Consider the following 14,180-nt stretch of genomic DNA (forward strand, 5'->3'; position numbering starts at 1 on the left):
TTTACCATCATACCAGAATATACAATTATATATACAGTATTGTGCAAAAGTGTTAGGCAGTTGTGCAAAAGTACTGTAAACTAAGAATGCTTTTTGAAGAAGTGTTAATAGTTTATTTTTATCAATTAACAAAATGAAAAAGAATTGAACAAAGAGAAATCCAAATCAAATCAATATTTGATGTGACCCTCTTTTGCCTTCAAAACAGCATCAATTCTTAATCTTGCACAAAGTCAGGGATTTTGTAGGATTAGAGTCAGGTGTATGATTAATCAATTATACCAATGAGGTGCTAATGATCATCAATTTCATAGGTAGGTTGAAACAATAATTAACTGAATCAAACAGCTGTGTAGGAGGCTTAAAACTGGGCGAGGAACAGAAACTGCTTCTAAAGTGAGGTTGTAGAAGACAAGTTTCATGTCAGAGGTCATATACCATGGCAACAGGAAAAAGACAACAGGTAAATTATATTGAATCAGCAAGGCAAAGGTCATACCAAATATATTGATTTGATTTGGATTTCTCGTCTTTTCATTTACTTTCCATTTTGTTAATCGAAAATAAACTTAACATTTCTATTTTTGAAAGCATTTTTGCCCAACTGTTTAATATTTTTGCATAGTACTGTATATATATATTTTACGTATCTCTTCTTCCACCTCTAACCCACCTCTTGGTTTTAAATCAATTCTGCCAAGGTTGGGGGTAGGTTGAATACATTTCAGAATGAAGAGCCAAGTTGCAACTACCTCCTAATTTTATTATCTAAAATATTAATGAGGTATAAGAGCCAAGGTGGCGCAGTGGTTAAATGCAGCACTGCAGGCTACTGCTAGATCAGCAGGTCAGCGGTTCAAATCTCACCGGCTCAGGGTTGACTCAGCCTTCCATCCTTCCGAGGTGGGTAAAATGAGGACCCAGATTGTTGGGGGCAATATGCTGACTCTCTGTAAACCGCTTAGAGAGGCCTGAAAGGCCTATGAAGCGGTATATAAGTCTACTGCTATTGCTATTGCTATTTTTGGAAATGGCATAGGATACTGAAACTTTCTTTGAAAAATGCCACCTATCCACTTAAAGTAATAATAATATAATTCAAAATATCTATTAAGAAATCAAGAGGGCAAGAAGGAGTCTAGCTGACGCCAAGGGAATTATCTATGGGAACACTGAGAGCAGGAAGAGGAAAATAAGAAGAATGTGAACAATAGGAGCTATGGAGTTTCACTTGGGCCTAATGCAGAGAAGCTGTAAAAGCTGTCAAGAAAAGTGATTGATTGGCTCTTGCATTCCAGTCCCTAGTGCAAAGCAATAATGTTCCTGCCTCTTTGGAGACAGTTTTATGTGCCACTTGGGGTCACCGCTTATCAGACGGAGGGGGCCAACATTTCAAATGAGGCTAAAGTGCAGTCGATAATTCAGATGAATTTGTGCATGTAGTCCCAAAGTGAAACAAGTCAAAGCACTTTACGCTGATAGTGATATTTGAAGGTAAATATGAGTTACAATTTGTAGCTGATTTCATTTGAGATGGAAAAGAGTAGATTTTTAAAAAAGAAATATGAGAAATCTGCAGCCCACCCTTAGAATCTCAAATAGTTTTGGCCTCATTCTATTCAAGTTAAAGGTAGACTAGGTTTACTGTGTATACAAGAAAAAGGAAACTGTATTAGCTGCTTGGATCACTGCAGGTCAAGGAAAGTTCAAGTCAATGTGCTCCTCATAAAAAACAAGAAAAGCAATCACCCAATGTGCTTGGGGAAAAATACAAGAAAATTGACCATTTAATTTTGAGAAAGTGTAAAGGAAACATTTTAAGGGGTTTTTTTTTTTTTTGTGGGAGAAGCCTTTCAAAATATCACTTTCTAGGGATAAAATTACATGAGATACTTCTTGGTAAAGAAACCAATTGTAAAGCATCTGTGTGGATATTAGAATAGTGGCACTAATTTAGTTTGTTTATACAAGAAGCAATAGATAATCTGTCTTTTTAGTAAGTTACCTAATTCTAGTAGAAGCTAGCAAAGGATGTGGGCTGTCATTATTTACAGTTCAGTAAGCTTATTAAAGGACAGAACCTTTCAAAGTGCTTGAATACATTTCAGCTTCTCTGACACAATATAATATCTTTAAAGTGTAGAAAGAGCAAGGGAAGGAATCATTGCTTTTGGCTTCTAAAAAGCTTAAGACTTCAAAGAGAGCTATTTGAGATCTAGTTTTCTTCTAACATAATAGGTTTGCTTGACCTCTTTTTTGTTTCGTGACTTTATTTCTAGAAAGGCTAGTATTTGAGTACAAATTGCATTGCCTGAATTCATGGATTCTTTAATGGGTTTAAAAGACACAAAACTCACAATGGCAGTGCTTTTTATTTTTCTTTTTTTAACCAGGCACAGATCAAATCAAACCCCTTTGTGACAGATGGTGTAGCATACAAAGTCCTTAAAATCATTATATGGTCATCCAAGAAAAACACGCCATACTATATTCCTTTTTATTTACAATCACATAATTTATAAATACATAGATTGTATTATAAATATAATACCAGATTCTTACTACTATAGGACACAGTTGTCATGCAAGTGCTCTGATTCCTGTATTCTGACATCTTGCCTGTGAATGATGTAGAAACATTCCTGAGACTACCATTATCTTTCTTTGGATACCAGTTATCAGTCCCTGTCATTTGCTATAATGAAAAAGCAAGTATTTGCATACTGTTATGAAAGATGTGTGCTGTGTGTGAAGAACAGGGAATAGGACATTGACTAATCAACTTGTAATAGACTAAAAGTTGCAGGACACATATCAATACTTTTTGTGGCCTAATTCTGTTAGAACTCATATAGAGCAATATGAATACATAATCTTACACATTTGACTGTGCAGCAATCCACAACAGTCCATTTATAATTAATGATAAATTGATAAAAGCTCATATTTTCAGTTTTCACCATTTTACTCTGTAGTTCACTCTGAAACCTTTAGGGCATGAGTGTCAAACTTGCGGCATCACGCTGCCATCACATGATGTTTTGCTATGTTTTTCCCCTTGGCTGAGCTGAGGTGGGCATGGCCTGCACATGACACATCGGTTTGCGGGCCACCAGTTTGACACCCTGCTTTAGGCCAATGACAATATATATATATAATAGCAGTTGAATTGAAAAGGATGCAATTAAAATAAAGCTGGTTTAAAAATAAATCTTTCTTTTTGAAAGCTGCTCCTCGTTATTAAGGGCACATTGGCTTTGGTATTTTTGCCATTCCCAACCTCTTTAAAGAGGAGACAATGATGTCTTTAAATAGTATGTGAAATTTAATACACACTTGCATATTGGGAAAATGGAGCCCAGTGACTTTCACTATTTTTCAGCTGCTTTTTTAAATTGCTGTTTTAAATTCCATTGAGTGGAATAATAAAGGAGTGATCATGTCTACTAGTTGGCCTTTGTAAAGACTGACTGACTAAGAGGCTTTATGATTTACAGAGGCCACAGCTGGCTGCCAACTGAGCTGCAGGGATGTATTCTCTCTTGGGTCTGGTAGCTAAAGATGAAAAGGACCCCAGAGCTGGCACAAAAGCAAATAAAATGCTTTGACTTTAAATAAAGCATCATAATTTATATGAGGCTCTGCTTTTCAGTCCCAATAAGATTCATGAATCAGCCGCAGCTTTTGGAGGTTGTGCTTATCTAACTGTCTGATCCTACTGTATTTTGATAACCATATCCTGAAATAGACAGCATTATTTTTACCTCCTTATATCCTCTCCATTCCCTTATCCCCGCTTTCTTATTTCAAGGAACAGAATCGACTCCTTCCTCCTAATGTTTCATTATCTGTTGTTGGATATTTTCCTATTGTTCACACCTGGCAGCCTTTTATAGCCATAGAAAACAGTGGGAGAGTAATTGCCAAATACACCTTGAGGTTTATTTACTTATGGTTTACATATGCCCTTCCTGCTGAGTTCTTTCTAAGCCTTTCACTATTTTGAGAGCAGGAAACAAAGAACTCACAATATCATTTTAGAAGTTAGTATATGCAAGGTTTGGTGGAAGTTTAAAGGATGGGGTTTTTTTTTGCACAGGTTTGTAATACAGTCTTATTAAATTGTTTATAGTTGCCTTCTTTGAAGTCTTAAAATAAAGCAAGATGAAGGAAATAATTGTCTTTTAAAACATAAGTTTAAATGTGTAACTTGATAAATGTGTGTTTAATGTGAAAGTGGTTACCCTCTTGAGGCCTGTTCCTGTTACATATTTTTAAAGAATAACATTCTTGGGGAGATGAAAAAAATAACTATTTTTAACACTAAAATTGAAGACACTGGAATAAAAGTAAATAAGTCAAGATGGAAGATTTCCGAAACATTTAAGTCCTTTCTTTCCAGTTTGAACAATCTTTCCGGGGTTCATATGAACAAACTGAAAGTATTCATACATTCAAATGGTAGAAAAGATAATCCAAAAAGTTGTTTGTATAATCTTCCCTTGATAACAAAAGAGAATTGTTCTGCAGTTAGTGTTATGAATGTGATATTTTGGGATTTTTCAGCAATGCTTTTTAAAAGGTATGGGTGTTTTTTTTAAAGAAAATCTACATTATTTTAAAATAATACAGCTTTCTCGTCTGTTAATTGATTAGCAAAAGATTTGCAGTACATTACTTGCAGATGCTTCAGATTAGGAGTGCAGATCATTTTGCTTATCATCTGCTTTCTTTGGGGAAAATTCAGCAGTGATAGCCAATCTTTCCAATCTTCGGATGGAGTGGAGGAAGAAGGGATAGTTTTGTGCAAGTAGCAGGCACGTGTGAGTATGCAAAGCTCTATTTGTGCAAGTGGAGTTTTGCATGCTTGCCTGCTGTTCAGTACATAGGATCAGTCCTAGCTGTTAATTAGATTTCTGACATGCCCAATTTTTCTTCCTTATGTTGTTCTCTCACTTTCCCTTCTCCCTTCCATCTCACCTCTTCTTATATCAGCTTTCCACTTTGCCTCAGTAACCTCACCTCAGGGAGAACCACTCTGGAGATTTTGAACATTCAAAAGCATGGAAAAATAGCTTTTATAACTATGTAGAAAATCATTGCATGTTGTTTCACCTTTCTATACATATGAAAGCACAGTATTCAAATACCTTTTTTAAAATTAAAAACTAACAACCTTTTCAGGATCTAGCTTGGATCACTGAGACATTATTTCAGGTTAAAGATGAAGTTTATCATTTTGATCTTATTACCTGTGCTTATTTCACCAAAAAAGGTGTTTTTCCCCTTTTTTTGGGCATTAAAAGATTGATAAAGTAGCTTTGATTTTTCTCTGTATTAAGAATTACAGAATTAAATATCACTTTCAACTAGTTACGAGTTTCTAATGTTTCAGTGGTAGGAACTAAATGCTAAAAGTAATAGAATTAACTTTATGCCTCATATTTTAAGTGATTTATGTATCAATTAATACATCAATTAAACAATCTAATTATCGAATACTTGACATCTGGTATAAGAGTAGTGGGGTAGTAAAAAACAGTAGAAGCAGGAGTCTGGTGTGGCTGACAGCCCAGCCACATCCAATTTGTACTCTTTCCTCCTCACCCTTTGCCAAACAGAAAAATTATTTACCTGCCCAGTATAGTCCAAAGAGTGTGAAGTGGAATGGCACTGACTTAAATCTTCTCTCACCTCACCAGAAATTAATTTGGTGCTTATTGAAAAGAATTTTTGTTTCTGCCAGGCCTATACTGGAACCAACCCATTATTTATATTTGCTTAAACTTAGTGTACATCATCAGGGGAAAATGTAAGAATTCACTCCAATATAAACTGCTGTAAAAATAACATTCTTTTAAAGAGCACTGCTCTATTACCATTGGGTTTTTGTTTTTTGCTTTTTATGCTAAAGAAAACCTTGGCTCAAGTATTAGGTGACACTTCATTCAGAAATGTTGAATTCATGTTGAAGCCAGATTTTCTACTATAATATACAAAAGCAGAAGGCTACTAGAGATGCAAGAGAAGAAAAATGATGAGAGCTTATTTTAGTAGCCTAGGCAGTTCAGTATTGATCTCCTGTCTTCCTGAGAGAGAAATAGATGGTGGTGAATAAGCTAGAGTCTAGTTTTCCAAGAAGCTCAATGATTTTCCCAAATCAATACAACTCATTGGGCTTCAGAACAAAGGCTGCATGGGATGTGACAGTGATAAAAGTGGCCACGTGCTCTTTTGAGTATTAAAGCACAACAGCCCATGGGGAAACAAACCTTTTTGATAATACTTTTCATGTATTAAGATGTAAATATTTTAAGATTGTAACTTCAGTAATTTCATAGTACAGATTCTGCTGTTGTTTTAGTTTGTTATATTTTATTGTACACTAGTATATATTAAATCATGCAGGTGATTATGTAAAGCAGTCAGATTATATAGAACATTTGTTGAAAGGTAACATATTTTAAAGTCTTGACAAGCAATATGATTAAATAGAACAGTGAATCTTCGAAGTAGCCACTTTCCAAAAGAAATTTTCTTGATCAGGATGTCTATATTGCCAGTCTATTTATTAGAAGATCCTTCAGTCCCTTCATCTTTAAATGCACTGTATTTTGGGGACTAACAGCACAGCAGTATATCTCAGAGGTTTATAATTGTGGCAGAAATATGCTAGTATATAAAATGTGACATTACAGTGCTTGTTATTAATAATTCCCCCAAAGAATGAATGCATACATGGGGGGAAAAGTGAAAGGAATATTTAGACAAATTGTATAGGTACTATTTGGCCATGCTATTAAGTCCGTGAAAACACAGTCAACTTCCATTAATGCAATTCTTTCACTTCTGTTACTTACTGTCTTTCCTACTAGAACTTGTCGAGTCAGCATGCTCTGGATCCCATCAATGACCCGGGTGATCTGGTGGGTTCCAGGAAGCATGCCTTCTCTGTTATGACACCTATCTTATGGAACAGCCTATCCCAAGATCCTGCCAATCCTGAGCCTGTTGGCCTAACAAAAGGCTATGAAGGTTCTTCCCCTAGGTACTGAGGCCAGGATGTTGATTGATCTCTGGTTTGGAGGTAATTTGTATGATGAGTTGATAATGTGATTTTTAGGATCCAGATTCTTTTAATTGATCTATATAGTTGGTTTCTTTTTATTTCTATCGCTGCCAGAATTTCTTGAATAGATGGATGGCTGCATAAATAATATTCCCATCTCCAAATTCTGTTTCTTGATGTGGCATTAGAATACATTTCAGGGGAAAAGCTTATGCTTCTTTTTATCTCCATCCATATTTCAGAACTTTATTTCTGCTTTTGATTTGAGCACTGGCACATATACTGTATCCCCCATATTAATTTCTTTAGTCTAGTTTTGTTTCAAAATCTGATAGAGTTTGGATTGAAAAGGCTGTTACAGAGAGTGTCACTGTCATAATTCCCTTCTTTTCTTTTGTTGGGTTGGAAAAAGAGATATTTCCTTTGTCTCAAAAATTCTGCAGATAGAAAAGGCAATCTGAAACATCCAGCAGACTTTGAGCAGTAGGATGCCTTCATCATAAAACAGAAATCCATCTTATCATTGATGAGAAAATCTGATCATCCTCAGGAAGGTATTACTGTGACAGAAGTGGGACAATAAAATGTCTTAAGCATGTGGCATATAGAGCAGAAAGGAACCAGGTTAGGGTTTATATATCTGTGTACCACTGTGTTCCATGCTTTTCTGGTTGAAGCACTTTATTCACATAATTCACTTCTGCAGTAGGTTGGCTATTTTCTGAGCTTTAATCAAAAGAGACCTGAACATGGCAGCTTGAAGAGCCCAGCTAGGGGAGTCTGCTCCTTATCCGAATCCTCGTCATATGACAGCTCGGAATCCTGAAGGGCCTGGTCCTCATCATCCTCCAAAGAGGAAGAGCTGTCCGAAGACCCCAGGTTCCTATCTTCCTGGGCCGGAGCCGCCCCTGATTGGCCCGTTGCCATTATCCTCTTATCACATTTCTTACGCTTTCTGGAGACAGAGGAGCCTTTTGTTGGAGGCCTGCTGTAATACCCTGTCTAATAGCCTCAGTAATGATGGACGCCATAGTGGGAGAAGAAATACTACTATGCAGGCCGGCAGCTACCCATACCATAGGGAAGATGGCAGAAACTGCGGCCCTTGGCTGTCAGTCCAGGGACAGAGGTGGAGGGGCCTCCTCCATGTCTAGGTCCTCTATCCCTGAGCCCTCACTGTCTGTAGATAGAGCCCTAAGAAGGAGAGGGAACTGCCACCACCTGGGTCACTGTCTCTGACCGTTTCTGTGCCTCCTTCTGGGCCTTGTCAATTTGCTTGTCTATGGCCTTTTGCCTCCTGAGTTCTGCTCTCTGTGACCTTTGACTTGCCCTTGGTTCTACCTCTCTTCTTAGGGGGAGGGGATTTGCGCCTGCTGGGTAGGTGAAAGGTAGATGGACCTTCCAGAGGGTCACCCGACAAAGAGGATGAGGCCTCTCCTGCACCTCCATCCATTCCTGTATACTATCTGACTAGGTATTGAAGGTTAACAAATGGAGGTGGATATCCCAATTAAGGGCACACTAGAGCCCGCTTCTGAGTAATGAGCAGAAGATGGTCCTCCTAGACAGGCACGCCTGGGCCTGTCTCTTGCCCGCAACAAGCGACCCAATGGTCCCTGTGCCAGAAGCCTCAAGCGTTAGCGAGGCAGGGCAGTAAGCTCCTCACTGGGGGAGCAGATCCAGTTGACCCCAATTCCTAACTGTACTTACTGGAGGCCTAGGCTGATTCAATATGAGCCCCTATCCTGTAATGAACCTGATGACTTAGAGGGAGTCAGCTGGAGTGGTTATTACAGGATCGCCCTACTAGAAAAACCAGTGTTTCACAATTAGCGACCATCTCGCACTTGCGACCAAAATGGTGATCGCCACTTGTGGGGGCCAAAACGGCAACTGCAATCCTCTCCGGAGCCAACAGGTGCTCCTGAACTTCCGTAACAAAGGAGAAGCCTCTCCCAAAATCCAAAATGGCATCCGCCACGTGTTTGGCACCAAAAAATGGCGCCAGCTGCACTTTTCGGAGCCAAAGATGCTCCGGAGGTTAACCAGGCAAGGAGAAGCCTCTCCCTGCCTCCAAAGGATGAGCATCACCTGCTTACACTCTCCGGAGCTAAAAAAAAATGCTTTGTAGGCTTGACCAGGCAGGGAGAAGCCTCTCCCTGCTCCCAAAATGGCGGCTGCCACCTATTTGGAAACAAAAATGCCGCACTCTCTGAAGCTAAAAACTGCTCCAGAGGGTTAAACAGGCAAGGAGAAGCCTCTCCTTGCTTCTAAAATGTCAGGCGCCACCTGCCAGCACTCTCCAGATTCAAAAATCTGGAGGCTCCAAAGGCATAAGGGAGCCGATCCCGGCTCCCACGCCTCCAAAAAACTGACGGGGACAAAAAAAACCTCCCTCTCCCTGGCCTTCGCATTCCCCGTGGCCCTCTGGATCACTTACAGGGGCATCTGCGGCCGCAGATGCCCTCCAGCGATCAGCCACACTATTTCCAAAGGAAGCCAGGCAGCCTCCAGGGATCCAACAAGGAAGGGATCTAAGTAACCTAAGGGAAAGGGAGAAAAGGGCTTTAAAGAGGGGAAAAGGCAAGTAAAGTATAACACTATTCAGGGAGAGATCAAGAGCAGGTCCAGTTCAAGTGGTGGTGAGTCACAAAAGCTGGGGAAACTCAGCAGGAAGAGACAGGACTTAAACTTTGCAGTCTCAGTTCTTTTGGATGTACGTGAGAATAACCCACACAGGGATGCTGTCTCTACTGAGTCAGGAAAGGGAATATATATCTATATCTATATCCTTTTAAGCTGTGGTCTGTGAATCAATGACTTGGTGATTTCAGTTACTATTTTAATACAAGCAAGTAATGCATCAAGTACATAGGTTATTAGGTTGAATATTTTTAAAAATGCATTTAAAAAAACCCATTTGGCAGAAGGAAATTAGTACAAAGAAAAGTCCATTACTTAACTTGAAAAAAATAGTTTGCTTACACTTTACTCCTGATAATTTTCTAAACTTTGTTTTTTTTAAATCTACTTTAGCAATTCAGATTTTTAGGCCATGATCCTTTTGTGTTTATTTATACTATTTCTAGATTGTCCCAGTGATTGTGAGAGTCTCTGGATAGTGAATAACAAAAATTAAAATGATAAGCATCAGAAAAAACATAAAACAATTGTGATGACTTCCATTCAGCTTGACACAAAACAATCTTTTTACTTGTTATTCAGAAAGTAAGGAAGATGGGAGCTATTTAACTTTTAAACATAGGTTTCAGTTTTTAAAGAACTATAGATATCTATCCAGATAACTTTGCAATTTAGAAATTTAATTGAAATATCTCAAAAATATCAGAAATTGTGGCTAAGACCTTTAACTAACAGTTGTGCAATAATTTGGCTTTCATTCCAAATAGGTCTTTTTGAACACATGGGTGTAAACATAGCAGGTGTTCCCAGCTCTTTTAAGCAGAGGAGTCCCTGTACAGGATTATGTAGCAGGTGCAGAAGTAAGATCAACCACATGATCTTGAGAAAAGTTGTGATTGCTTTAAAATATTGCATACAGATGATGCAGTCTTACTCCCTCTTTAGAATTAAAAACAAAATGCTGCATCGTCTGCCAATCAGATTATGGCCAACCAATATACAATCATATCTACAGATCTTTGCCCTATCCACACATGTACTGAATTAATGGCTACTTATTGCATTATAAGACTGTGCCAGTCATTCAATGAATGAACTATATGAAAAGGGCCTCAGATGTGCTCTTTGAAAGAGCCACAACCACTTGCTTCATTAGGTATCTTGGTAGAAATCTGATCTGTGTTCAATCATACATGCCCAGATTATTTTAAGGGAGGGTTTTAAGCAGCTGCAGCTGTTTCAAGGAAAAATTCTAGTCAGTTTACACAAGCGTATTATGTAATAGTTCATAGAGACATTAAACATTATTTGGAGAACAGACAAATGTTTAAAGGATAACCATGTCAGTAACTACCAACCATGATCATTAAGTCATTTGGGGGATAGCAGTAAGAGACTACTATTGTTCTCATGTTATTTATGAGCGTTTTCGTTGTCATCAGTGGAACTCAGTTCCTTCCTTAACCTTATTTAAATCTATATATTACTTAAAAGTAAACTTGGCTTGGTGTATATTGACACAGAGAAACAGTGTTCTAAGGAACACATAATTTCTACCATATATTTTAAAATCAGGTTGCATCATATGGGGAGTACCGCACATATATAGCTGGCAGTTCTGAGTTTTTGGCAGAGCTTTTGTCTACCAGACCTCATTTTGTGCAACAATGCTCCATTTCAATTTAAAAGAGTATATAGGCTATTGAGTTGACTTCATTAGGGTGCTTTTCACATTTACAAAAATAATATTGCTATATTTAGACATCAAGCAGGCTCGAAATTAGCCACTCTTAATTAGCTGATGAAAAACTAAAAGAAATAGTTACTACAGTTCACTAATTTAGGTTTGACTTTAATTTTGCCATTACTATGCTATCACACATAGTAACTTATCAGCCTAGATAATTTAAGGCCAAATTGTTTCTTGTGTATAAATCATTACTCTGCCAAACAAATTCCTTTTTTCATGATCCAGAGAAGATTTTGAATGCTTAATACAGCCCAGTTCAGTAGACAGTAACCGATCAAGTTGACAAGCCCAGATAGTGCAAACAAAGCAGAGCGTAATTACAGAAGCAGGAAGCATTTAAACAAGCCTCTTGTACTGGTGAGATTATTCCAGGCTCACTCCCTTCCCTTCCCCCTCACTGTGTCACTTTCCACAGGGTTGTGTTACATCACTGTTTTTCTTTCTTTTTGTGCCTCTGCTGCAGTGCTAAGTCCAACCAATCAGATGGCAGCATTGTCAGCCAGCCCTGGCCAATCAAGAGACAGGATTTGTGGGAAATATGAAGCCCTTAGGGAAAGACAATAACAAAGGGCTTTTTCACTGCAGACAAATGTTAAGTGTCTGTGCAGACTTTTCCTGTTTTTTAATGCTATTATTCCAAGAAGGGAGGCCTTGTTGTTTCTTTCATGTTTCTCTTTCAAGTAATTTTAATTATACATTTGTGGTACATCAGAGATTCAAGCACAAAGAGATTTAGCCTATTGCGTCTTAAGCTAAAAAATGCATTAACCTTCGAACAATATAAATATATTCCAGCAATTTAAATACAGCAGATAGGTTGAAAATGTTAAGCAACTGGAAAGGTCTCCAACACCACAGAGCAGTGCCCTGGAGAGCAAATGATGAGAAGAACAGATCCATTCTGCATCTGTTTGAATGTGTATTTTTATAGTTTAATCGGGAGTGGGAGTATTTTCTTCTCTTTGCACTTTTGTTCTTAATTGCAAAAAATGAATTTTATTTTTCTAAATTGTGAGACCACTACACTCCATGGCTTTTAGTTTATTTAACAAAGATTTTATCATCCATATCTAGAGTTTATGTTTTTGTTCCTTTAAAAAAAACAACCCTCAACTCGGGATATATACCTTATGTGGTTGCCGCCTGCATTTACAATAACATGCTAAAACCATGCAGGAACCATTTTCCCTCCTCTGATATACTGTTGAAAATGTTTAAAGGAAATCCCTTCTTCCTTAGTACTTTAGCTAATAGCATTTCAAAATACTTTCCTGCTGTTAAAAGCTCCCTAAGGAAATAAGTCGCAGGTTACATGTTTTCTTTACATTGATGTTCTGGTCTGGGAAAAAGATTGAATGCAAATTAGAAATCACACTAGTGACGTAAATTAAGCCGACAAGCTGGAAACATGAGGCAGGATGTCATTATTTATTTATTTATTTATTTATACATTATCTCTCAGTTAAAAGACTTGGATTGGAATTAGAATATACAAATGTGTAGCGTGAGGAAAAAAACGTTCATATTTGCCAATTGGTGCTACATATTTACAATGAATTGCAACTCAATATTGTTGTTCTGGGTCTTTTTTTAGCATGTCTTATTATAGATATTACGGAAACAATTACTTGTGATGATATATATTCCACATCTGGTGGAACACAGGTATTGTCTATAAGCCTAAAAATTATAAATTGTCTTTTATTTGAGGGAGCTGCCCAGAAGATAAATATGATAGCTTTTCTTTGTTTAATAAAGAATACTCATTGACACATTGGTTTTCAATTTGTTTTTTGTTAAATATTGGGAAATAGTTCTAATTCATTTTTTCTAATTTTTAATACTCGGGAGGAATGCCTGCTTAAGTAAAATAAAGAGCATGCAATATTAGTCATATTAATAATATTTATAAATATTAATTCTGCAGTACAGTATTTATATTGAATTATTGCCTCTAAAGTAAGTATCATTTCAAATAAATATACTCTGTGTCTGTACTCTGAGACGAGTTCAGTTTCCTCATGCCACCCAATGCCTTGTGCACTAGTTACTGATAATCAGTTTTAATTATTGCAACAATAATTATGCAATAATAAAAAAATGTAAGTCACTGTTGCCTTTTTAAAGCATACACAGTAAAAGTATTTCCTCCTCACTTTAGTATCTTGATTACTCCCTCGTTCTTTGTCTTGCACGCATATACATTGTCTTGTGGGTTTTAAATGGAAGTCACTGAAACCAACAAGAGGAAGTTAGCAAACCGCAATCTGTGATAGCAAATGAAAATTTAGCTATTTTTACCCATTATATTTCTGAACTAGGTCAAAAAATCATAATTCCCACCAACAATCCTTTGTTTCTTTTTCATCTGCAGGTGTCCTTGTTGTTAATGTTACTTGGAGAAATAAAACCTATGTTGGAACGTTGCTTGATTGCACAAAACACGATTGGGCTCCTCCCAGGTAAGTAATTATCTGGAGGGTGGGGTCTGCTTTCTTGTCCACATTCTGACATGTGAACTAGACAGTTAATAAGTTTTTTTAAAAAATTCATTTCAGATCAGTGAAACGATATGTTGTCGTGAAAGTAGGCCATGCAGAAGAAATTGTTTCCAAATAAGTTGCAAATTAATCATGTTTTAGGTGCATCCTCTCTCAGTCCAATATCAGAGGATAGGGTCTGTAATTGATACCTCCACCTTCCAAAGAGTCCAAATTC

The 14,180-nt window shown here is 37.4% G+C and overlaps 1 protein-coding gene across 4 annotated transcripts in view; it reads left to right on the forward strand.

The window, feature by feature from the left end:
• Positions 1-14,180, forward strand: part of ZNF608 (zinc finger protein 608) — a 114,259-nt gene that overhangs the window by 85,252 nt on the left and 14,827 nt on the right. For all 4 annotated transcript variants that reach the window (XM_032213437.1, XM_032213440.1, XM_032213439.1 and 1 more), the window contains exon 4: positions 13,837-13,924. In XM_032213437.1, coding sequence (XP_032069328.1) covers positions 13,837-13,924 — 88 coding nt within the window. The remainder of the gene's footprint in view (positions 1-13,836; positions 13,925-14,180) is intronic.

The sequence above is a fragment of the Thamnophis elegans genome, chromosome 3, assembly GCF_009769535.1.
Source record: "Thamnophis elegans isolate rThaEle1 chromosome 3, rThaEle1.pri, whole genome shotgun sequence".
Lineage (NCBI taxonomy): Eukaryota > Metazoa > Chordata > Lepidosauria > Squamata > Colubridae > Thamnophis > Thamnophis elegans.